We start from the raw sequence: 27,253 nt of genomic DNA, 5'->3' as shown, positions 1-27,253 counted from the left end.
TTTCAATAAGGTCTCTTCCTAGGTGTCCCTTTTGAGCTGGTGTCTCGGATTACACCCGTAAGCTTATCAGTATGTGAAGCATCGGGTATCGTATCCGAGAATAAAATTCTGAATCCAAAACTTCGTCGAGGATCTTCTCCCTGACTTCTGCTGAAAGAAAGTCAATGAACTATGAGGAATTGTGGGTAATTAGGTAAATTTTCATGGTCTATATCAGATATTAAGAGCTGCCACGTATCTCGCTAGAAGTTGAATAATTTGAACAAAATTCCCGTTTTGTTCTTTAGTTATCATAAAGCCAATGCGCTGTCTCGTTAGGGTCCCTGCAGCGTCAACAAAAAATTCACAGTTTTTCTGTTTGTCTTTCCACGTTTTGCTTGCTGCAAAACCATAGTTCGAGGGTGTCTTGGGGCTTTTTTTCTTTGAATTCTAATTACTTTTCTATTGTGTTTTGAAATTTCTTTCCTTTTCTTCAAATAGTAGTCAAAGTCTCACCAACAATCCGACAACATGCGAACATAAACAGATTTTAAGGCCAGTTGCTAGGCTACCAGACCAATCCCTAGAAGCCTGGTTTAATTTAAACGACTCTGTTTAGATCCAAGATTATTTAAAAGAGGAATTAAACAATAAAATAAAACGACTATATTCTATTTACACGCAAATTTAGTTTTCAGTATTTACGACCGAAGCTAAGCAAGAATAAAATAAACCTTTTCTTTACTGAAAACCTCAAAGTCTTTTCACGAGAAGGAAAAATGCAACCTAGACTGTCTATGGCTGAGTTGAGCACCTGGGAACTGGATAAGGCCAAAATAGACGACTTAAATGACTTCACAAAATGTAGGGGCTTGATCTGAACGACCAGACAAAAACAAATCATATGCAAGCATAAGCAGGCTTTTTAGACATGAGTCGCTAGCAGTTCGGTCCGCTAGCAGTTTTATTTAAACGACTTTACGACTCTATTCTATTTACAAGCGAATTTAGTATTTGATTTTTATAATGTAATCTCAGTTGTGTCAAAATCAGTAATTTCTTTTCCGAGAAGTTTGAAAATGCAAAAGTGTTTCCAAGAGAAGGATGTAAAACTTAGACTGTCTCAGAAATGAGCACCTTGGACCTCAAGAGGTCAAAATAAACAACTTTTACGCCTTCGCAAAACCAGGGGGTGAGTCCCCCTCATTCCCTCTTTGAGGGGAAATGACCCATGGCCTAGAGCCTGTGTAGCCTACTAGTCCTTTCCTCGTCCTTAGAAAAGTCAAATAACCTGTAAAGTATCGTCTTAGTTTGTCATTGACAGTCAAATGGAATTTATTTTAAGAATTTCGTTCACAACATGACTGCTGAATTTTAATTTTATGTCACAAATAGCACTAGTATATAAAGAATTCGACCTTTACGTCAAACATAATCCATTGAACTTCACGTGAAACATAATCCAAACAAAATATATAAATAAAGAAAAAAAAGGCCGAGTCAAAACTTAGTTAAAAAGTCAAAAAGAAAAAAATAAATAGATAACAATAAAATTAATGACTAGTTTTCCTGGCTAATATACAAATCATCAAAACTCAGAACAAAAGTTTTGTGATACTTTTCATGTTTAGCAGGGATGAGAGTCAGGTTGAGGACTCTTTGGGATTATATATGGGAAGGTATGTTGCGGGTGGAAAGGTAGGGTTTGGGGATGCTGGATCGTAATTGGAGAACAGACAAGGTCTTGGTACCAAGAAGAAGGCACATGAGGTTTCTTCTCTCGGCCAAAGTGGTTAGTAAGTAATGATATGGAATCTTCCCTTCACCATTTATGATTCTAATTGCTCGTTTTTGGACATCTTCAATCATATAAGTATGTTTTGAAGAAAGGCTGAAATGCCACACTAGACAAGCCAACTCCAGTATTGGCCGAAAAAAGGAACAATAAAGTTTGAGGAGATTCTTAGGGGGGAAAGAAAACTTAATAAAAACCTTTAGAAGGGAAACATGAGGGAAGCTTGTTTGAGGATGTTATGAACATGGGCATCCCACTTCAAATCATTAGTAATGGTCACCCCAAGTAGTTTAATGCATGTGACAAGAATTTTGGGAGGAATGGAATTTTGAAAGAAGGGGGCGATTAAAAAAATTAACTGTCATAATTGATGATTTATTAGCGTTAGCTTTCATCTTTGACAAAAAAGCCTCCTCTGTGAAATCATTAAGTAATGTAATAATTGAGCTTTTACGAAACTGCCTACGAACAGAGAAGTAATTCATATTTTTAGTTAGCTACCTAATACTGAGATGATATTTTAAAGACCGGATCAAATCAGAGGCAACGCTATAGCATTACCTGTAGTAAAGGCCATACGGCTCTAATGTTTTATAGTTTTTTTTCCCCAGAGGCACTTCATATGGAAGGTATAAACTTCAAAGCGGGCTCATTCGATTGGAAATCGGGAGTTCTAGTGCTCTTTTTAAGAGTCAAAATTATGGGATATGGAGAGGGCAATTATGGGATCAACACGACCCCCCTGGGCCAGGGGACAGGTGTTGCCCTGGTGGAATATTTGATTCTTTTAGAAGGAATGTTCGTATAAACTTCAGAGAGGGCTCATTTGATTGGAAGTTAAAATTTCTACTTCACTTTTTCAGAGTCCATATAGATTGGAGGACAACTACCCTCCACTACCCCTTTTTTCCCTAAACCCATCTGATAAAAATCTGGGATAGCTATTTTTGTAAGAACAGTTCAAACACCAGATAATAAAACTCCAGGATAAACACAGCTCCCTAGAGACCGGGGCATGCGTTGTTAGTTAAGCCCTTGGGGCATATATGGTTCTTATAGAAGGGATAGTCGTTGAAACTTAAGATTGAGCTCGTTTGACTGGAAATTGAAAGTTCTAGTTCACTTTTAAAGAGACAAAGGAGATCAAAAGGGTAATTAGCCCCCCTTCTATGCCCTTTTTTCCCCAAACCCATCCCATAAAAATTTGGAGATAGGCATTTTGTTAAAATTAGTTCAAACATCTGAGCCCCCAGTCCCAGACACAAACCCCAAGAGCCCAGAAAAAAAGCGTTTTAAGTTTTGCCCATGGGGCATATAAGGTTTTTATGTAAGGAGAGGTAGTATAAACTTCAGAGGTGGCTCATTTACTTGGAAATTGAAAGTTCTAGTTACCTTTTTATGAGTCGAAAGGGATCAAAGGGAATTTATCCCCTCCTCCACACACCCTCTATTTTTGACGTAACACCTTAAGTGGTCAAAATATGTGAGCTTTTGTGACTGCTTTTTTACTGTCTAAATAAATTGATTTATCCCCATTCAAAAACTTATTTGGTTGACACACCCTCTGTTCTCCAAATGCATCCGATCAGAATTTTGAGATTGCTAGTTTGTTTGAAATAATCCAACGATTAAATTACAAAAACATGGGTGTCAATCCCCCCCCCCACAGATTCCTAGGGAAGGATTGTTACTTATGCCCCCGGGAAAATAAAATTTATATGGAAGTAGTGGTTGTTTTAAACTTGAAGGGGGGGGGGGACTCCGATGATCTGAAGTGATCCGATGGCAACTAGCCTCCCTCACCAAATTCTAGACCACAAGGCTCCAATTTTTCCCCTTAGGCACTTCATATGGAAGGGATGGTCATATAAACTTTGGAGAGCCTAGTTCGATAGGAAATCGGAAGTTATTGTGTCCTTTTTAGGAGCCAAAGTGATAAGAGAGCAAATAGCCTCTATGCTCTTTTCTCCCCAAGTCCGATAAAATGTTCACCTTCTGGCGTAGACACAACCTCCCAGGGCCCAGGGATAGGCGTTGTAAGTTATGCTCTGGGGACATATATGTTTTTTTTATGGAAGGGGTGCTCGTATAAACTTTAGAAGAGGTTCATTTGATTGGAAATTGAAAGTTCTAGTTCAAATTTTAAGAGTCAAAAGAGATCAGAAGTCAACTAGCCTCCCGCTCTTTTTACCCAAACCCATCCAATGAAAGTTTTGAGATAAGTATGTTATTGAAAATAGTTCAAACATCAGATAATAAAAACTCCAGGGTCTACACAACGCCCAAGAGCCCAGTGGCAAGTATTTTTACTTATGCCCCAGGGGAATATAAGATTTTATTTAAGGGATGGTCGTATTAAGCTCAGAGGTTGCTCATTTGGATGGAAATTGAGTTACCTTTATAAGAGTCGAAAGTGATCACTGGGAATCTACCCCCACCCCATACCATTTTTTCTTAAAAGCATCCGACAGATTTGAGAAAGCCATTTTCTTTGAAATAGTCCAACGATCAAATAACAAAAAATTCGAGGTCAACATTCTCCCCCCCCCCCCAGGGCGCACCGAAACTAATGGTTGTAGCTTGTGCCCCAGGGGTATCTATGGTTTTTATGGAAGAAGTGGTCCTAAAAACTTTGGAGGGGACTCAAATGATTAGAAATTCAAAGTTTTAGTTCCCTTTTAAGAATCAAAAGTGATCCGATGTTAACTACCCCCCCCCCTTTACCCACCAACCTTTTTTTCCTCAAATGCGTCCGATTAAATTATTTATGGAGCCATCTTGTTTAAAATTGACCAAAACTCATTTAACAAAAACTCCAGGGGTAACAAGCCCCCCCCCAGAACCTGGAAGCAGGTGATGTAAGTTATTCCCTCGAGGCATATAAAGTTGTTATGGAAGGAATGGTAGTATAAACTTCAGAAGGGGCTCATTCAGTTATAAATTGGAATTTCTAGTGCCCTTTTTAAGAGTCAAAAGTGATCGGAGGGCTACGAGCCCCCATTCAATCAAAATTTTAAGACATCTATTTTTAAAAGTAGTCCAGTAATCAGATATAAAAACTTCAACATAATCACCCCCCTCCCCCAAGGCCGGAGGAAAGATTGTAAATTATGCTCGGAGCCACATAAGATTTATATGGAAGAAGAAAAGTTCGGGCTCATTCTATTGAAAATTGAAAGTTTTAGTTCCCTTTTTAAGAGTCAAAAGGGACCGCAGGGCAACTAGCCCTCCTGCCTTTTTTACCTCAAATCCATCCGATCGAATTTTTGAGAAAGCTATTTTGTTCAAATAAGTCAAAAGATCGGTTAACAAAACCCCAGGGTCAACACAGATCACCACAGCCCTGGGGCAAGAGTCGTATGTTATGTCCTTTTTTTTTACCTAAAATCTATCCGATCGAATTTTTGAGAAAGCTATTTTGTTAAAATAAGTCAGAAGATCGGTTAACAAAAACCCCAGGGTCAACACAGGCCACCACAGCCCTGGGGAAAGGGTCGTATGTTATGTCCATGGGGCATATAAGGTTCTTATACGAAGGTTTCGAAAATAGTTCAAAGACCAGATAAGCCAAACCCCCACCCAAACTCGAAAAACTTATGAATGATTTTGTATTCCAAACCTTAAGCTAGTTGACCCCTGACCTTCTCAGTATGGCCAGACCCCCACCCCTCTAAAAACATATTAATGACATTTTACTCCAAAAGTTGAGGCAGCTCACACCTGACCCTCTATGGCCTGACCTCCCCCCCTCCCCTAAAAAAACTATACACAATATTTTATTTCAAGATTAAGGGAACTGACCCCTGGCCCTTCTTCATGGTCCGACCCCCCCCCCCCATACATACACACACACGAAAAAAAATTATTAACGATATTCTCTTCAAAAAAATTATGGGAGTTCCGTTGAATCTTATGAGCTCTTTCGCAAAACTTTTTCACTACAAACAAGACTATGGCTACTCCCCGTTTTCCTAACGGTAAAAATATAAGACCTACTATGTATTTGGTACTTTACTAAAACGAAATATATTACAAATATTCCCTGGTTTACTTATTAAAGCGTGGAAAATAAAATGCAAACTGCAGCAAAACCAGACCAGGACTAACCAGTAGGCCCACTAGGCCCTGTGGCTTTCACTTTTCCCAAAGTTTTGAGGATTTCCTCGAGGATCTTGCAAAAATAGAGCGGCCAAAACGCTTGGGCCTAAAAGCGTCAAAGCTTTAAATTCGGCCCTGGGTGAAACAAGATCTTGAGCTGGCGAGCTTTCAGCAGTTAATATCATTATTCATCGAATATTTAGTTTAATTTTGTTATTTCTTGCCAAAATTTTTCGTTTATCTCCGAGTAAAAATTATTTTGAAATAGGGAATTTTGAAAAACTTGAAACTCTGGTAATAAAAAATTTATAGAATCTGCTTAAAAAAACTTCCTGAAAAAGAATTTTTCTTAAGAAAAGTCAAGGCCATATTAAATTTAAGATCAGAAGAAATAGAAACCGCAAACAAACATACGCAGTTGTTTGTTACACACATATACAGTTACACACAAACAACATCACAGCAAACAAACATACAATAGGTACTAATATAAATGAGTAAATGAATCTTAAAACGAGTGAAACTTAAATTGAATGTGCAAATCAAGCTCAAAACGAAAAAAAAAATCTCTGCAAACAAGAGTTTGAGTTTTGCCTCCTTCTCTCATTGTAAACGTCTAAAACCTACTGCACCATTGGGACTTTACTGAAAACGAATTATATTAAAAAAATTTTCTTTTGCGCTTATTACAACATTGAAAATAAACATAATAATTACAGCAAATTCAATTTTGTTGAGCTTTCAACAATTAATATCATTATATATCAAGCATATTTAATTTTTTTTTGTATTTTCCAAGACTGTTCAAAACAAACATTGCCACACTACTAACAAGAGTTTGGGTACTGCCCCCTTCCCTAACTGTAAAAGTCTAAAGCCTACTATGTCATTGGTGCTTTAATTAAAACGAATTATGTTACAAATATTTTTTTTTCAATTATTGTGGTATTGAAAATGAAAATCAAATTACAGCGAAAAAAAATCTTGAACTGATGATCTTTCAACAATTAATAGCATTATATATCAAAAACTCGGTTTGATTTTTTTTTGTACCTTCCAAGGCTGTTCAAAACACAAATATTTTTCAGTAACGCACCAATGAAGTAGTAGGTATTAGAATTTTACAGTGAAGGAAGGAGTCGAATCACCCAAACTCTTGTTTTTAGGGATTTTTGTTGTCAAAAATCACCCAAACTCTTGTTTGTAGTGATTTTTGCTCGTTTCAAACTTGATTTGCATATTTAATCTAAGTTTCACTCGTTTTAAGATTTATTTACTCATTTATATTAGTACCTTGAAACAACCTCACAGAAGGCCGAAACACTGATGTCCGATAGTCTTTTAAAAAACTTGAAGCCTGAAAACATCCATATTCAAGACGCACCAGCGTTAGCTGCTGGTCGAAACAGTTGGAGGAAGTTGACATCACTCTCTACGCTGAGCCACGCCCGGTAGGAGACATAAGTCAAGTAAGTCTTTTATGTTTTATTTGCTGTGATGGTTTGTTTAATTTCTGGTCGTTTTCATTTACACTTCAATAGCTGAATATTTTTGTTCGCTTTAAGTTTGATTTGCATATTCAACTAATGCTTTACTTTTCTAAGATACTTTTATTCAATTATATTAGTACCTGTTGTATATTTTTTTGCTATGACTGTTTATTTAATTTCTGTTTGTTGTAGGTTTCACTTATCTTTAATAGTAATTTCTGGTCTTTTTGAGTTTGAGTTATTGTAAGTTTCTATTTCTTCTGATCTTTAGTTTAATATGGCTTTTACTTTTTTTTACAAATCTCCTTTTTTGGAATGTTTTTTTTAAAATAATTTCGCATAAAAATAAAATCCTAGTTAGCCAAAGAGGCTCCCAAACCTGTTTTTCTGGTGATTTAAAGGAGACTGGAAAAAAAAAAATCCCGACAAAAGTACTTGCTTTAAAGGTTATTATTCTTTATCAGTAATTCTTGAACTCGTATTTTGTAGAACGACCTACATTAATTCCGAGACTAAAGTTTTTAAAATATTAGAAAAATGCTTACATTATGTTACAAATAGGTGTCTTCTCTTTAATAAAATATTGACATATTTTTTTTAACAAAGCAACTATTATTGGCATGAAATTCTCATGAAAGCGAATTTTAATTTATATCAGCATTATAGTTGAACACTATTTTTATAAAGCGACATATACTCAATCTGTAGGATGTGGCCTTTAAATATTTAGCAAAACCCAGTAATAGTGCCAGTTTTACCTGCTGAATTTCAAGTCTCATTTAGCATTTTCAAATATTTTTAACCGTACTATGCTATGAAAAATTTACTAAATAACGTCAATTTGCAGAAAAAAATGTTTTCGTACGTTGCCCTGTTAGCATACTTGTTCAAGATTGCTCAATATAGGTCTAAAAATAGTATGTAAACCATAAACCTCTATCACCATAACTTTAAGAGCGATTATACCTCTACCACTACCGTAGCTTCTCTTGTTAATTAATTCAAATAAATGTTTCGAAAAGACAATTTTTGAAAGAAGAGTTAACAGCTTTACATAAATTCTATGAATGAAGGAGTAAAGTTTAAAACCGAAGAGAAATTAAAAAGAACAATCAAGTCAGACTTAAAACAAAAGAAGATGGTACCAACAATAAGGACGGGACTACTGCCCCACTACCCCTTTAAGGCTAAGGTGCCTAATGATTTACTGATAATTTCTTGGTGTTTTTCTCTTCTGTTGGAGAAACAGATGTTTAGTTTTGACAAAACTGCAAAGTTTAGACAAAACCAAATCATTCAGCCGGAATGTGCCACCAGCCGTAATTTTGTGTAATACTTTAAACTACACTTTCCTATAAAAGACACAGAAGATAGAGAAGGGGAATTAAAACCATAAAGAAGATAAAATATGGATAATTTTTGGTTTTATATGGGTTTTCCTAGCATATTTCAAGGTGATTAGAGGAAAACAATGTTTGGCCGATTCCAAGGCATCACAAATTAATAAAATTGATTTTTCAAATGTAGTTTTGTCTTCGGTGAGGTTCTCATCACCCAGTCTATATACCTGTAGGTTTGTTGTCTCCAGCAAAAATTTTCTTTGTAATCTAGAGTCCCCTGGTCCCAGATACGTACATAGTGGGTTTCGAGTCCTCTGAAAAAATTATTTTTATCCCTATTTTGTGCATTGAAATCCCCGGGAGCTTGCGGACATATATTTCAACCGGAACGAAAAAAAATATATTTGGCTCATTTTAAGTCCAAAATTACATATTTTCCTTTGTATACTAGCCCCCCCCCCTGTCCCTGGGATTCAAAGGTTTAAGTTTCAAACCATTCAAAAAAGACCGTTGGCCCTTTATTTACACTGTTTTCGATTGAACTCATATTTGTTTTAGATTTTTTGTTTTGTAAATTGGAATCCCCTTGGACCAGGAACTTACTGATGTTAATTTACGTCTGATTGAAAAAAAAAAATACAAAAAAAACAACAACTAGAAACATTTTTGGAAAGCTTGTGCCTTCATCTCGGTATTATTTTTTTTAAATTTAGGGTCTCTTTGGTCCACAGACTCACAGATTAAAATTTGAATCTGTTACGAAAAAAATTTTAGTCTCTGGGTTTCATATATTTATGTTCAGTTTTCTTTTTGTTGGTATAAAACTTGAGAATTTGATTTATGCCAAGATACTGTTGTGGATAAAGTTATATTAAAAGGAAACAGGAGCCTGAAGAACAAGTTACATTAAAATATTGAGGAGCTACACTAAAAAGAAGCAGCTAAGAGGAGTCTGTTCATGGGACTTCCAGGTTAGCTATGATAAGATGTAGAAAAAGTACGAGCCTACATAGTTCACTGGCTTTTTCTGGTGTGCAGGAGGCTATGATAGTTCTCGTTTGTGACCACAATAGGCTTGGAAGTTGGATCCTGACTCCACCTCCTAACATTCTTGTTTATGTATTTCATACATAAATTCTCCTAATATTTAACCATAATTGAGGCAACCCCCTCTTCATAAATCAGTCAAAAGAGTATAGGTAAATTATAAAAGGGCAAACTGACGCTAGCGTCGACGAAAAAACTGTCAACATCATCTAGCGCTTGGCGACACTTGCATTTTTATGTGTAATAATAAGACCAATTAATTTAATTGGTAAAAATGGGGTAGTGACAAGTATTTGATCATATTTCCTACCAGGAAAATAATTATATTGCCTGAAAAAATACCAAACGTCGCCAAATGCTACATGGCATTGATAGCTTTTATCGACACTAACGACAAATCCCATTCTTACAAGTTACCCATACTTTTTGAGTCAATACTTGGATTTTCTTTTCTAGTGACGCAGAGACTAGTATAATATAGTCCAGCTCCCATTTGTAATTTTCAACACTTGAGTTACATACAATACAAATTATAAGCTGTGTATAGAATAGCAAGTCTGAAAAACACCGGGGTCCGGGACTTGTCACCGACGGTAGATTTCTAGAACTTGTGTTTTGAAAGTTGCTTTCTTTAACTTTTTTCTATTTATTACTAAAATCTCCACTGATATATTTTTTTTTAGCAAAGCTTGAAAAAAATATATAAAATGCCTCAACTTTATATGGCAAAATAGGGTCAACAAAAAATATTAAAATTTCTATTCCATAATGAAGCCGACACAAGGATTTCAACTTGTCAAAAATTAAAATTTGCAGAATATCAATAAAAGTAATATGACTTGAAGTAATTCAAATTTACTTGAATTAGAACCGGTAAAAGAACAGACATCACAGGTCATATAAATCATAAGCACAAAATAAATAAGCACTTGTGAACCAGTTCAATTCTCTAATTTAAATTTCTGTATTACAACCCATTACACACATTTTTTTTCAAGTTAAAATAGGCACTTGTATGATATACTTCCTACCTAATATTTTTCTAATATGTTTGATAGACGATCAATCCTGATGAAATATACCAAAGTATAATAAAAATATTATACTTTAAAAACAAATTTGGGTAAATATATTTGCACATTGGTGGGGAGGGGGGTAAAGTATAGTAGGTGCACATGCCTAATGTGTTAGGCATAATTATTCTGCATATTATGTATTAAGAATTGTTTTCTGACTTCACACTCTTCATACGCTTTACCAACATCCCCCCCCCCATAATGTTTAAGCACATAGCCCTAACTACGCATTTTCTATTTATTCTGTCACTCATCTTTGTCTTGTCTCACGCTAAGTTGAAAAAAAAACAACGAAAAAACAAAACAAACAGTTCTATAATGCGTCAAAGAATGAACAACTTAGCGGTATAGGGTTCATCATACAAGTACCTTAAAACAAAATAATAGCAAAATGAAGAACTGGCAATAATTGAGAGACGTCAGATTTCAATCTTCAGACCCCTTGAATTTTCAGTTTATAGACTATGAACAATCGACTCAGCTGATAGAGAGGCTTTACTTAAGGTCCTATCCTAGCATGGCCATTTATGCTGATTAGTACTATGTACGAGAATGATATTGCTGCGATTACGACTAAATGGGGATGACGAGGCAATAATGTATCCAGGATTTTTTCGAAGGGCCGGGGGGAGGGGTGTTAAAAAAAAACCTCAAAAAAGGCATCAAAAGCTTATGCTAATTTCTGTTACATTTTACGAGTCTGAAAAACATTTCGGAGGGAGATTCGAACCCCCTTATTCATGCCTTGTGACGAGGTGATTTTAAATAGTGAGGATATCGACCAAGTGGATAGTTTTACATAACTTATTATTAGTAAAATGATGAAAGCCACCAAGATGTATAAAATAGTCAAGTAACACAAAAAGTGGAACAGCCAGGAAACCAGCGACTACGCCCGTCATTCCGCAGTTGTAGCAAACTTGAAAAATTTGCAAGTAGGTAAAAGCGGAGGGGGGTCTCAAATCCCCCCTTTTATTATCCAACGGTCTCTTAGAATTTACTTCATAATTAGAATTAACTACCTGATCATTTGTCTTTTTTTACATTTATGACACCCTCCCCTCCCCGTTGTATATAGAGATAACGTCCATAGAAGTTGGTGTAATACTAAAAAAGACGAATATCCCATTTTTGTGGCAACTCAAAACAATTTCTGAATGGAATTTGCAACTACCTTACCCCTTTCCTACGTGCATGCATGCAGTAGAGGGGTAGAGAGTCTGACCAGGTCCGAAAGTTCTGAGAATCACAATTTTAATTGATCAATTTTACTTTATCGACAAAGTAGGACATCCGCATAAATAAAATTATAGCATATAAATGATATTTGCACTTATATTGAAGTAATTTGTATGCTCTTCCTATAATTTCAACATAAGAATGAACTTTATCGCTCACATATTGTCAAGCCACTCCCGCCAACAACGTTGAGTCTCGTAATTAGCCTCCCCCCGGCGAAAAAAACCACATTATAAAAAGGTTTTTTGGCAAAGAATAACACTTATGGGTTCAGCCCTATTCGTAAAGACAAACTTGACACAAGTCTAAGATTAGATTAAATACTTTTGAAAAAAGAAAAAGGTTTAACATAAAAATAATTCCTCATCTGAAAGCAATGAACTTCAAACAAAAAGAAGAGTAATAGTAGCACATGAATTAAGATTGGAATGCACTCACATTTCAAAAAAGTTAACAAAGATTTCCTATATCAAGACAAACTAGACTACTATATAATACATTTGTACTTAATTTTAATATATTCAAGAAATCTAGAAGTCAAAAATTAACTCTTTTAGTTGCAAAAAAAAATAGTTGCTTCAAACAAAACCCTTCCAATGGAAGGGTTTTTTCCTGCTTTACTCCTTCAACAGGATTTACCAAAACATAGAAGATTAAACAGAAATACACGCTTTCCAGTTACTTCAAGAATTAGAAATTAAATGAATATTCTAGTTAACCCTCATCCTCCCCCCCCCCAAAAAAAAGACTCTTTGTTTTGAACAAAATTCTTAGGCATGGATCTGATTGCAACATACGTTCAAGCCAACTAGATCCTTTCTTAGGAGCAAAAGAAGATTAGAAGACAAAAATAAATGGCCTTCGAGATTATTTTATGTGTCCATTTACCTTGAATTTATAGTTGTACTGTTTAAAAAAGCTGTCAGACACAAGGAATAAAAGGTAGGAAAATTAGGGTAAGTAGTCCCTGCCCCCCACTAGAAACGTCCTTGCACCTTTGTGTCAACATACAATCCTTTAAAGCCATCTAAAACCAGAGTTAAATTGGTCATTAAAAACAAAACACTACAAGTTCACAAAGCGAGTTTTCAGCAACCCCGCTTTGAAGATGGACACTCCATATTGTTTCTTCAATAGTAACTGACCCAAGAGAAGAGGTGTAGTAACCTTTAAGTTATCGATTGATACAGTAGATACTCTAATTAGGCACTTAATGTAACATACAGGAATATTGGGAGAAATGGAATATCAAACATCAGAAAAAAGCATAGTTAGGGAAATTATACAGACAATTTAACATTTTGAGGAGATCCAAAGGTCAAGAAGCCAACTAGATAAATGGATTTAACTAAACACTGAAAAAGGATATAGTTTTTTCTTGGGGGTAGATCATGCACTCAACACGACTTGAAAACTAAATTTTCAAATTACTATTTTGAAGATGAAGTACTTTCAGCTATTCTCGTATCTAACAGCACCTCACCACACGAATCGACAACTTTAACTTTTCCATTAGGGAAACGGGTCTCCTTTCTTCCATCCGAAAAGGTGGTTATCAAAGTACCATCAGGTAGTTCTCGCCTCTAGATAATATATTCAAGATATTAATCATTCAGCTTGTATCCTGCCTTTAATGAGGGACACACTATCCTTTATAAGGGGTTCAAAATTTGCAAGAAAGAATGGAAGAAAAAAATACTGAAGAAAAAAAGAGCAAGAGACAGGGAGAGAAAGAAAAGAAAAGAGAGGGAGAGAGGGAGGGAGAGAGAGAGAGAGAGAGAGAGAGAGAGGAGACAGAGCGATAGAGAGAGAGAGAGAGAGAGAGAGAGAGAGAGAGAGAGAGAGAGAGAGAGAGAGAGAGAGAGAGAGAGAGAGAGAGAGAGAGAGAGAGAGAGAGAGAGAGAGAGAGAGAGAGAGAGAGAGAGAGATTTGAAGCTGTTAAGTGCAATTATGGTAGGGCAGCTACTTTGTGAGTCCTTAACAACTGTTGTTAGGCCTCCTGCATACTCAAAATCTTTACTCAGTGTAGGTTTCACTTAGCAAGCTTTAATATAGTTAACGACTATACCCATGATTGAATGTGTTTTCTAGACAAAAAGCTAAGCACAAGAAAAAAGAAAGAATAGAAAAAGAAACTGCAAATGTACAAGATGTTTTAATATATATAATCAGTTCTAAACTACTAAGAATAATGAGCTAATAGCACAAACTTGTCACAGAGTTAAACTACCTGAGGCCGATACATTTGCGAATACTTCTGATAATTGTGAAAGATAATTCTACATTACAGGGCTACGTATTACAGCCCACAGAATACGTCCCTACGCATTTTACTCACGGTGGTCCTTAAAGTACTTCAAGACTATGATAATATGGAAAAGGAGTCACGATTCCTGACATAAAATTTTCAAAACTGAATCATTTTCCGTTCATCAAACATCTGGAAAATCAACTCAACTAAGACATTTCCTAATTGACCATAACAATTCGACATCAATGCCATTTCGTCAGATATAAATTTATTTGCTGACTTTTGATAATCCGGTAGAAAATAGCTCCCCAATTGGGAATTATTCTCTTACACAGCCTAATCCCACATGCTATAGAAAGAGATTCGGGAACTTTCTTGACTTGATTCCTTTTTTCTACATATAGATCGAATTGCCAAGGGAATGCTGACAGATAAGAAATTGTGGGAAGGATAAAAACAACAGTATTCTATTTATAGCAACTACTACACAATATTGGGCGTTTATAGAGACAAAGAACATGCGGCCACAATACAAATAAAATGACAGGATAGATGTGCCAAAACTCTAGGCATCGCAAAACCTATACTCCTAAGTCATTTTCTAAAAAGATATGTTTTTAGGTCAAAGAAGTTCGAATTTTCATACAATCAGCACGTATTAAAAAAAATATAGCACTTCTTCCTCTTTTTACAGTATTTTAAAGTTATACTGATACATTTATGATATTATTAGTTATACTGAAGCTCTAAAACCTAAGGTTGGCACTTATGATACCAATTCAGTACCCAAACAGTTTATCAGATCAATACAGTATGAAAACTGATAGCAATACCTCTTCACGTTTTTGTGGGTGTGGGCAACATTCTCCTGAATCAACCTATGCATAAAATGTTTCAAGATCTAAAAATTTGAAATTCAGCGTTTGTTTAAAATACTGAGTATAATAGCAACATTCACAATGCCATCAACTCGCCTAATAGTTATACTGAAATTAGGCGTATATAATCTTTTCTTTTCAGCCTAATTTTTAAAAATCTTTGTTTTTAGCCCAACTATATTTGTTCGTTATACGTTTTAGCGTTTGTAAAAAAACTCTTTTTGTAACAGCATTTGGAACGATTACTTACTATGTACATGGAAAAAATTGCGAGGCGGCGAGGTATCAAATAAATTGGACTTGAAAAGTTCAAAGATTTCTCTATGGCACACGTTTTTACTTTACTAAAAATTCTAAATTTTTAAAACTGTGTTTAAATTGTATTTTACCTGCCTACTTCACAGGACACAGAAGCTACGTATCTGCGTAGCTTCTGTGTCCAGTATCTGCGTTTTAATCTTGATTTGTGAATACAAAGTTAATGTCTGTGTTTTGGCATTTCATTAATATAGTCAATGTAATCTAATATAGTACAATCTAAATTTATTTTCTACGGAATACATATCGGTAGTATGGTCGAAATTTGTCTATTACTATTTAGTAATGCATTAGGGATCTAAAATTTATTATTCCTTTCAACTTATTAATTTGTTTATTTGTGTTTTAAATATTTTTATTTACTATAGTTTTACCATTCATATTATTGTATTCCCATTCCAAATCATAACTACAGTTTGGAATAAGTCTGATTAAAGCATTTTTGTAACTAACATGAGCTTCTTGTTATTACAATAATAGGAGCACCAGACTTACCTTGCAGGTTGGTGTGCTGGTTTCTCTGTCACCATTTGGCATTTGCATCATCTGGTTCCCTTTAGAATCCCTCCACAACTTAGTTCCGTTAGGCCACTGTCTTTCTTCAGAGCCATCATTATGAAAAACAGCGAAACATCCATCGGGAAATTTCACTTCCTTCTTCCCTGACGGAAACTTGGTCTCCACATGTCCCCTAAAATATTAACAGTCATAACTATAGTCATCTCGTTTTATCATTGTCCTACACTTCGTATTTTTATCATACTTAGCCACTGTTGTTGGAGAACTTATTTTGTTTTTGTGTCAAACACCTGCTCCACTCTTTACTACATACAGTCACGAAAACATGGCCAAAAATAAAGATTAATGTCTACAAAGGTATGCAACTGTTTAGTCATTAAGCCCATGGTACTCCAGTGGATCAATTTCTGCTTGGCAATACACAAACCGGGGGTTCAACCCCAGCTAACCCAAAGTTGAATAATAGGTTCGCTACCTGACTTTGTAAGAGACCCAGCAACTGGCGTCTGTATGGACACCAAATATTCGCTAGGTTGTCAGCCAGTGATCCAAGGAAGTTCCACACAACTGTAGGAAAGTTAATGGGACAGCAGAAGTCAAAATCCATTCTGAAGGACGAGCAAGGAAAGAATTTAACCGCAGGAATAATTAATGCCCACTTCTCAAATATTTGCCGCCAACAGCCTCCCCTCAATACTTTACCACAGAATGGTCCGATTGAAACCATCCCTGTCATCACAGTTTCCCAGGTCCAAGAAAAACTCGAACACCTAGATATTAGGAAAGCCTCTTACCCCGGCGAAATTCCTATAAGGCTGATACACGCATGCTCCTCCTTCCTGGCCACGCCATTGGCTATGATGTATAACCAGTGTCTACTGGAAGGCGTTTTTCCAGATAAGTTTAAAAAGGCATATATCACACCTATTCCGAAGAAAACATCACCGACCTCACCGTCAGACCTTAGGCCGATTTCGAAGACGCCCATCATCTCGACAGTCTTTGAAGACTTTATTCTACAGTGGCTACTAGCAGAATTAGAACATAAAATCGACCCTATGCAGTTCGGTTTTCGTCGAGGGCACAGCACAACACATTATCTGGTCAGATTACTTCATGATCTACTAGAGCATCTAGAAATTTCGGAGGCCCTTGCTGATATAATAATTTCTGATTTCGTGAAAGCTTTCGATCTCCTTGACCACGAGACTGTTATCAATGAAGCCCGTGCCCTGGAGGTCTCGCAGTTTCTGCTGTGCATCATCACAAGTTTCCTTTCTGGTCGTCAACAGTGCGTACAACTTGAAAACGGGGAAGCATCCAACTTCCAAGACATCACATGTGGAGCAGCCCAAGGAAGCAAGCTAGGTCCCATCTTATTTGTCATTGTAATCAACCGACTGATGAGACAACATAAACAAAGGTACAAGTTCGCAGACGACTGTTCAATAAGTCTACTACGATTCCTTCCACAAACACACGACCAACTCGAGCCCCTGGTTGCAAAGCTTCGGGATCAAGCTGATCAAGTGAAGCTCCAGCTAAGTCTTGAGAAAAGCTGTGTGTTGCGTGTCAACTTCCTAAAGAAGAAGAGCATTGAAGAACCTGCACCTCTCCAAACCAAGAAATCAGTTAAAATACTCGGCATCACACTAAGTGACGATCTTAGGTTCGGAGATCACATCAACCAGATCACAGCAAAAGCAGCTGGTCTTCTAAAATCCTTTGCAAATCTCAAAAGGTTTGGAATGACAGAACAACTCCTTCTTTCGTGCTACAAAACTTATGTAATGCCCATAGTCATGTATGGCTGTCCTGTCTGGCACCCATCGCTCACAGAGAAAGACAGAAGTCAGCTTGAAACAATTCAGACGAGAGCCTGCAAAATAATTTTTGGATCAAATTACAAAAACTGCGAAGAAAGCTTGAGCGAACTCAGGCTCCCAACCCTGGATGAAACGAGGCACGAAACACTGATGAAGTTCGGAGCTGACATCCTGAAGTTCCCAAAGCACCGAGATATCCTGCCTCAGTTTACTTCAGTGACTCACGCACACAAGACGAGGGTGGTAACTTTTAAAGAGGGAAAAGAACTGTTAGAATGCCCACCTACACACTCAACGACAAGATTTTTAAATTCCTTCGTTCCATACTTCGTGAAGCACTGCAACGACAATATCCTCAAATCGAAGTGATAGCTCATCATGTGTGTTCTTTATGTTGCGTCTTTTTGCGTTTTTCTATTTTCTTTTTTTGTTTGACGATACCCATGTTATTGCATTGTGATAAAGGGAAAGAATAAAGATTATTATTATAAAACGTCAGCAAATAATAACGTCCTATGCGCCACTAACGACTCTAGATTATTTTTTCCCCATCTTTTCGAATATGCTTTGGGGAGCGATTGATCTTCATTCATGTTTGACTCTTAAAAAGGACACTTTACTTTAAACTTCCAATCAAATAAACTCCATCCGATCTAAAATTTCGACGACTACCAGTTCCATAACGTATTTGTGGAAAATAAGGCTGCCCCTGGTCACTTTGACTCTTAAAAAGTGAACTAGAACATCTGATTTCCAATCCAATAAGCCCTCTCTTAAGTTTATACGACCACCCTTTCCATAAAAACCTTATATGTCATCAAGGGATAACTTACAACCCTTGCGCTGAGGGCTGTGGAGGGGAGGGTGGCCATCCTCCAATAAATACTTCCCATACCTTCACTCCACTTTACGATCATTTTGAATCTAGGGTACTAGAACTTCTGATTACCAATCCAATGAGCCCCCTCTGAAGATTATACGACTACTCTCTCTATAAGAACCTCATATGCCCCCAGAGCATAACTTACAACGCTTGCCCTGAGGACTCTAGGGGTTTGTTATCCTCAAAGACACAGTTTCCTGACCTTTTAACTACTCAGAACAAAATAGCCATCTCAAAATTTTGACTGGATATGTTTGAGGAAATGGTGGCGTGGGAGGATGGGGTTAGTTACCCTCCAATCACTTTAGACTATTAAAAGGGCACTGGCCCTTTCGGTTTCTAATCGAATGAGCTCTTTCCGAAGTTTCTACGACAACAAATGGTCATCTCAAAATTTCTATCAAAGACATTTTAGGAAAATACGAGGTGTTGGGGGGGTATCCAGTCTCTGACCACTCTTAATCTTTAAAATGGCACTAGAACTTTTCATAACCAGTTCAATGAGCCCCCTCCGAAGTTTATACGACCACCTTTGCTATATATAACTTATATACCCCCCCCCCCAGGGCATAACTGACAACCCTTGCCCTGAGGACTCCAGGGGGGGAGGAGGAGTTGTAGTCCTCAATTTTGTCAAAGGGATTATTAATCCCTTTGCCAAAATGTTAGACATTTAAGATTTACAGTGCGGTATATGGTTCCTTTGATTTGAACTAAATTTGTTTCATCTATAGATGTAACATTGTCACTTACTGCCATTAGATCTCGCTCTGAACGTTGCTCATTCAGTGCTTTAAAAATTAAAAACTTATTTTTGGTGTAGGATGGTGTCTAAAATTTATTGTTTTTAAATGTGTAAAATTGTACGTTTTATTGCTATTATAGTAAACAACCTTGAACCGGTGAATGTAGACATTAACCAGATTTTGGACATTCACGGTCACATATATCAAACAGTTCGTGGTAACGAACTGTAGTAAGGAGCGACCCGGCTCAATAGTAAACGAAACTCTAAAAAACGGAATTTTGATGCTAATATACATCAAAAGAATTGTATTTTCATGCTGATTTTAAATATATAAGTTTTATCAAATTTAGTCTTTGTTATCAAAAGTTACGAGCCTGAGAAAATTTGCATTATTTTGGAAAATAGGAGGATACACCCCCTAAAAGTCATAGAAACTTAACGAAAATCACACCATCGCATTCAGAGTATCAGAGAACCCTATGGCACAAACTTCAAGCTCCTGTCTACAAAAATGTGGAATTTCGTATTTTTTGCCAGAAGACACATCACGGGTGCGTGTTTATTTGTTTTTTGTTGTTTTTTTTCCACAGGGGTCATCGTATCGACCAATTGGTCCTAAAATGCTGCAAGAGGGCTCATTCTAACGAAAATGAAAAGTTCTAGTGCCCTTTTTAAGTGACCAAAAAAATTGGAGGGCACCTAGACCCCCTCCCACGCTCATTTTTTTTCCAAAGTCAACGGATCAAAATTTTGAGATAGCCATTTTGTTCCGCATAGTCAAAAAACATAATAACTGCGTCTTTCGGGATGACTTACTCCCCCACAGTTCCTGAGGGGGGGGGGGGGCTGCAAGTTACAAACTTTGACCAGTGTTTACATACAGTAATGGTTATTGGGAAGTGTACAGACGTTTTCAGGGGGATTTTTTTGGTTTGGGGTCGGAGTTGAGGGGAGGGGGCTATGTGGGAGGATCTTCCCTTGAAGGAATATGTCATGGGGGAAGAGAAATTCAATGAAAAGGGCGCGAGATTTTCAAGCATTACTATAAAAAAAAACAATGAAAAAATAAACATAAAAAAGTTTTTTCAATTGAAAGTAAGGAGTAGCATTAAAACTTAAAACGAACAGAGATTATTACGCATATGAGGGGGTCTAGAAATATTTTAGCATAAAGAGCGAGGTATTTAGGAGGAGATGAATACCACGTTCTTTATGCTAAAGTATTTTTAGTAATTTCAACTATTTATTCTACGGCCTTTCTGATTCAGGGGTCATTCTTAAAGAATTGGGACAAAAATTAAGATTTAGCGTAAAGAGCGAGGTATTAACGAGGGGACAAACCCCCTCATATACATAATAAAAATATAAGAATATAAAAGTTTGTTACGTAAGTTAATTCTTAAGTTACGTATATTTCTACTAATAAAAACGTTCGTTAAAAATTAAAAGTTCTAGTTGCCTTTTTAAGTAACCGAATAATTGGAGGGCAACTAGGCCTCCTTCCCCACCCCTTATTTCTCAAAATCGTCTGATCAAAACTAAGGGAATGCCATTTAGCCAAAAAAAGAATTAATATGCAAATTTCATTTTAATAATTTATGTGCGGAGAGCCAAAATCAAACATCTATTAATTCAAAAACATTCAGAAATTATAAAAAAAACTAGTTTTTTTTAACTGAAAGTAAAGAGCGACATTAAGACTAAAAACGAACAGAAATTACTCCGTAAATGAAACGGGTTGTTCCATCCGCAATCCCTCGCTCTTTACGCTAAAGCTTGACTCTTTGCCACAGTTCTACTTCTTAAAACAATTAAAAACTTTAGCGTAAAGCGCGAGGGATTGCGGAGGGGACAACCCATTTCATATACAGAGTAATTTCTGTTCATTTTAAGTTTTAATGTCGCTCCTTAATTTCAGTTAAAAACGCGTGGGGGAGGGCTTGTATATATATATATATATATATATACTAGCTGTTGGGGTGGCGCTTCGCGCCACCCCAACACCTAGTTGGTGGGGGCGCTTCGCGCCCCCCCCAAGCCCCCCCGCGCGCGTAAGTCGTTACGCGCCATAATAGTTACGCGCCATTGTAGTTGTGTCCCTATGTCCCACCTGTGAATATAGATATATATATATATATATGGTTTTAACTACGTAAAACTTGCGAATATACAACATTCTTTGCTGTCCCATTGTCTTTGCATATAAATAGATTGTCAGGTTATCCCCCTGTTTCCCCCGGTGTCCCCGTTGTAGTTGTGTCCCTGTGTCCCGGTCGTCATTTATATTCCCTGTGTCCCGGGTCCCGGTCATCATTTGTATCCCGGTGTCCCGGTCTGTATATACATTCGTTTTTTAGTTTTGTTTTTCTCCTTTATTTTTTTCCTTTTTTTTTCTTTTTTAGCTTATTTAGATTTTTAGATTTTTTAGTTTTTTTTATTAGTTTTTAGTTTTTATTTCTTTTTAGTTTTTTTGTCCCGGTCGTCATTTATATCCCCCTGTTTCCCCCGGTGTCCCCGTTGTAGTTGTGTCCCTGTGTCCCGGTCGTTATTTATATTCCCTGTGTCCCGGTCGTCATTTGTATCCCGGTGTACCGGTCTGTATATACATTCGTTTTTTAGTTTTGTTTTTCTCCTTTATTTTTTTCCTTTTTTTTTCTTTTTTAGTTTATTTAGATTTTTAGATTTTTTAGTTTTTTTATTAGTTTTTAGTTTTTTTTTCTTTTTAGTTTTTTTGTAGTTTTTACCTTCTTTTTAGTTTTGTTAATTTTTTTTTTTACTTGTGTCCTGGTCGTCATTTATACTCCCTGTGTCCCGGTGCTTTGTTGATTGCTAATCGAACATTCCTTTTGTCCTGGTCGCTTTCTCTTTGAGTGTCGTCATTTATTTTTTTCTTTTTTAGTTCTTTTAGTTTTTACCTTTTTTAGTTTTTTTTTAGTTTTTAGTTTTTTTAGTTTTTTACCTTTTTTTAGTTTTTTTAGTTTTTTAGCTTTTTTATTTTTTTTATTAGTTTTTAGTTTTTTTGTAGTTTTTGCCTTTTTTTTTAGTTTTTTGTCCTGGTCGCTTTCTCTTTGAGTGTCGTCATTTATTAGTTTTTTCCTTTTTTTTTTTAGTTTTTTATTGGTTTTTACCTTTATTTTAGCTTATTTTTCAGTTTTTTCCTTTTTTTTAGTTTTTTTTTATTTTTTATTTTTTTTAGTTTTTTACCTTTTTTTAGTTTTTTTAGTTTTTTTAGTTTTTTAGCTTTTTTACTTTTTTTATTAGTTTTTAGTTTTTTTTTGTAGTTTTTGCCTTTTTTTAGTTTTTTCAGTTTTTTTTTTAGTTTTTTATTGGTTTTTACCTTTATAGTTTTTTTAGTTTTTTAGCTTTTTTATTTTTTTTATTAGTTTTTAGTTTTTTTTGTAGTTTTTGCCTTTTTTTAGTTTTTTCAGTTTTGACGTCACCTAATCCAGTTTTTTCAGGTGACGTCACCTGACACATCCATCCACACATCCATCCACACATCCACAGACAGACAACTTATTTTTATATATATAGATATATATATATATATATATATATATATATATATATATATATATATATGTAGATTATAGACCACGTTCAATGCAATAATTCGCTTCAATTTAAATTTAAAACCAAATTATAACCTTTAATTCAAAACTAAGTATATATACTAAAGAAATGGTCTCCAATAAAATTAGTCCCTCTATACTTCCTAAATCTTTGTTTACTGATAGAGAGAGATGTCGATCTTCACTTTCTTAATTATTTTTACAGTTATTTTAAGAGTATGCGAGTTTATAAGGGGGCAGTAGGGAAATTAAGCAAATAAAGAGGAAAATGGCGATTTAGGTTAACAATTTAGGCAGATTGAAGTGTCAATAGAATTTGATCCTCAAACAATAGAATAGTTTCTTAATCTCATTACAGACAAAATCTCACAAATTACAGAGATAATTTGTTTGCTTTGAGACAAAACAGAAATACTCACCAAATATATGCAAAATACACTCATATACACATAATACACAAAATAAATAATACGCAAAAATTTTACGCATAAATTGGTCACCTTTTAATAAATCCTACTGACCAAATGCTGTCTCTAAAATGAGGATTAAAACAGTAAGTAAATAAATAAAAGATTTAAATAAATAGTATTTCAATTTATATAAAGCGTTTGATAGAATCGCGTGGCTCACCGAATTTTTGGGTTTTACACCTTTAAAAACGGAGCTCCTAAAAATACTTAGCCTTTTCCTACAGATGTTTTCCGTGCGCGCACGTGCCTGTACAGAAAATTTAATTTAAATAATTTATATTATAATGTAGCTCTATATATTCTATATAATCCCCATTTAAACTGTTAAAATTACCTATGAAAGTTTATTTAAACAATTTCTGAATGAAACCATCCATTCTTCTCCAGTCATTTTCCTTGCAATATTAATAACGTTAAAAAGGACGTCCGATTGAAGTTAGCATATCTGGGTTTTCTCTTCTGTTATAATTCGGATTAAAGAAACTCCTTTTAAAGTAACTGAAGCGAATGATCAGAAATAGCAGGACAATTAGAAAGAAAAACAGGAGGCTTAATTAGATTTTGGAAACAACTTAGAGATTTTTATGAGCTGGTTCCCATGGAGTTTTATTTCCGTTCTGAAATTCTCAAGTATAAACAGATTTTTACATGGATTTTGGGACATAAAAGTACAAGGATTTCGGGACTTTAGAATAAAAACATTTTTGTCTCCTGGACTCATCTTAACTCTATCCATGTCTGAAAACCGCGTTTCCTGAGATTTTCGAAGTTTTATTTCGAAACATGAAGTTTTTGGGAAAGAACCACATTTTCGGCATTGCTGTCACATTGAACCGTAAAAATAAATAAGCAAGAACAATCAGTTAAATTTGACATCGCATTAAGTCAATAAAAATTCAGCCTGTAACTTTCTACTTCTTCGCAAAGATAACAACTAAACTTTCGAACAGAAGCTATACCTTCAAGAACTGTTTGGGCTACGTGTCTCAAATTAATTTTCACTGACATGACCGATATTTCCTTTTTTTGTCACCTGGTGCCACCAAAAACTAGATACCTGAATATGAATGTCTATATCAATCCTTTGTACGATTGAATATGGAACTAATATCAGTCCTTTGTATATGGGCGTGCCCTTTAAGCAAGCTATTTTTATGTTAATTATAGAAGAATCCATATGCTTAAAAGCAAGGCAATTTGTCTATTGGAGGGACTGTGCTAATATTAATGATACACTTACTTGTTCTAGGCATTTTAAAAATTTTAATATAGGTCAAGTACACGATCACCAGTTACTAACATAGGTGTACCAATGATATTGCATCAACGTTTTTTTGTGATATTTTTTCTTCAATTCTTTTATTATCGGTACCATACTAGAAATGCCAAAAAGCCAGTAAATGAAAAGATAAATACAGTGAGGTCGCCCTACGGGTGAACCCCTCTGGAGTAGCCTTCCGGACAGTCTGAACCGAACGTGTTCTAGACATCTCAATTTTTTCTCTCATTATTACCGTAGAAAGCGGGATTAAACAAAATTTTTCTTACAACTTACAGTTTAAAATACGGTTAGTCAGACAGGTACCTAAAACAAACCCAAAACAATCCGTAGTCAGTTTCTCTGCAAAACATATTTCTAAGTAAAATTTTCACAGTAAATTTTAAGATTTACAATTTTCTTTAATTTAAAATTTTGATATTTAAAAATATATTTTACACTTTTACAGTACAATTTTATATATCATGTGGAAATATATTTGTATTTTTCCACAAAATAAGTAAATATACGTAAAAGAAAAAGAAAACCTACTCTGGGTACTCAAGAACTTCTTTTCCATCATTCATCGTTGTTTGGGTTATACCTTTGGCCGTATATATATACTTGATCGTCCCATCTGGTTGAACAATCTTCACATCTTTGTTAAAATACACTGTCTTGATTATACCATCCTTAAAAATCGTTTTTATGTTACCACTCTCAAATATGATCTCCTTGGTTCCATCTTCATGTACTACTACTTTTCCACGATCACCACCGTCTCTGGTTTTCTTTTCAGATTGAGGTGTTTGGACCTGGTCGGATTTTAGCTGAGGGGTGGTGCCTATTGGGGTTGAAGGCGGCTGTACTTTACAAGGAGTGGATGGTGAGGGGAACGAATCGGTCTGTACTTCGATTGATGCTGACTGAGGCTTTACTTGGGCATAAATTGGTCTTGGTCTCAGGCTAGATTGCAATTTCTGAAAGAAAAGAAAAGCTTTTGTTTGTACTTAGCTTATACTTTATTATACTTAAACTTTATTATATTTACACTAATAAATATTACTATTGTATTCTCAACTATTATATATTATCATTTTATTACTTGTGCAACGTTATTGCTTTATTGTATACCCTCGTTGTTGCAGAGTGGATTAATGCTCTGTTTAGCAATACGGAGCGCGGGCTTTGATCCCCGCCGCAGCAAGGCTAGGCGACAAGCTCGCTACTTGTCAAACAGTTCGTGGTAACGAACTGTAGTAAGGAGCGACCCGGCTCATTAGTAAACGATACCCTAAAAAACGGAATTTCGATGCTAAAAGATATATCAAAAGAATCGGATTTTTATGCTGATTTTAAATATATAAGTTTCATCAAATTTAGTCTTTGTCATCAAAAGTTACGAGCCTGAGAAAATTTGCCTTATTTTGGAAAATAGAGGGAAACATCCCATAAAAGTCATAGGATCTTAACGAAAATCACACCATCGCATTCAGCGTATCAGAGAACCCTATAGAAAAATTTTCAAGGTCCAATCTACAAAAATGTGGGATTTCGTATTTTTTGCCAGAAGACAAATCATGGGTGCGTGTTTATTTGTTTGTTTTTTTTCCCAGGAGCCATCGTATAGACCAAGTGGTCCTAGATTGTTGCAAGAGGGCTCGTTCTAACGGAAATGAAAAATTCTAGTGCCCTTTTTAAGTGACCAAAAAATTGGAGGGCACCTAGCCCCCTCCCACTCCCACGCTCATTTTTTCCCAAAGTCAACGGATCAAAATTTTGAGATAGCCATTTTGTTCCGCATAGTCGAAAACCATAATAACTATGTCTTTGGGGATGACTTACCCCCCACAGTCCCTGGGGGAGGGGCTGCAAGTTACAAACTTTGACCAATGTTTACATAGAGTAATGGTTATTGGGAAGTGTACCGACGTTTTCAGGGGGATTTTTTTGGTTTGGGTGTGGGGTTCAGGGGGGGGGGCTATATGGGAGGATCTTTCCTTGGAGGAATATTTCATGGGGGAAGAGAAATTCAATGAAAAGGGCGCAGGATTTTCTAGCATTACTATTAAAAAAAAACAATGAAAATATAAACATGAAAAAGTTTTTTCAATTGAAAGTAAGGAGAAGCATTAAAAATTAAAACGAACAGAGATTATTACGCATATGAGGGGTTCTAAAAATACTTTAGCATAAAGAGCGAGGTATTTAGGAGGAGATAAATACTTCGCTCTTTATGCTAAATTATTTTTAGTAATTTCAACTATTTATTCTACGGCCTTTCTGATTCAGGGATCATTCTTAAAGAACTGGGACAAAACTTAAGATTTAGTGTGAAGAGCGAGGTATTAACGAGGGGACAAACCCCCTCATATATATAATCAAAAATATAAGAATATGCTACGTAAATATTACGTAAATGTAAAGTTAATTCTTAAGCTACGTATATTTTTTACTGATAAAACG

General features: G+C 35.7%; 1 protein-coding gene and 1 long non-coding RNA gene across 5 annotated transcripts in view; one reads left to right on the top strand and one right to left on the bottom strand.

Annotated features, from left to right (window-relative positions):
• Positions 1–27,253, bottom strand: part of LOC136026590 (centromere protein J-like) — a 111,481-nt gene that overhangs the window by 24,639 nt on the left and 59,589 nt on the right. For 2 of the 3 annotated variants that reach the window (XM_065703301.1, XM_065703302.1), the window contains 3 exons: positions 25,340–25,767; positions 16,007–16,202; positions 10,494–13,647 (listed from right to left, as the gene is read on the bottom strand). In XM_065703301.1, coding sequence (XP_065559373.1) covers positions 13,495–13,647; positions 16,007–16,202; positions 25,340–25,767 — 777 coding nt within the window. In that variant the 3' untranslated portion in view covers positions 10,494–13,494. Of the gene's footprint in view, positions 1–10,493; positions 13,648–16,006; positions 16,203–25,339; positions 25,768–27,253 lie in introns of those variants that run through there. The other variant, XR_010617341.1, reaches the window with a different exon arrangement.
• Positions 16–25,860, top strand: LOC136026594 (uncharacterized). 2 transcript variants are annotated; one of them, XR_010617342.1, is made up of 2 exons: positions 16–193; positions 25,587–25,860. It is a non-coding gene; the product is annotated as an uncharacterized LOC136026594 (long non-coding RNA). The 2 variants fall into 2 exon arrangements; XR_010617343.1 differs by lacking the exon at positions 16–193 and adding an exon at positions 7,169–7,341.

Source organism: Artemia franciscana, chromosome 4 (assembly GCF_032884065.1).
Source record: "Artemia franciscana chromosome 4, ASM3288406v1, whole genome shotgun sequence".
In the NCBI taxonomy this organism is placed as follows: Eukaryota; Metazoa; Arthropoda; class Branchiopoda; order Anostraca; family Artemiidae; genus Artemia; species Artemia franciscana.
The sequence above is the reverse complement of the archived record's forward strand: the minus strand, read 5'-3'. Positions and strand labels throughout refer to the sequence as shown.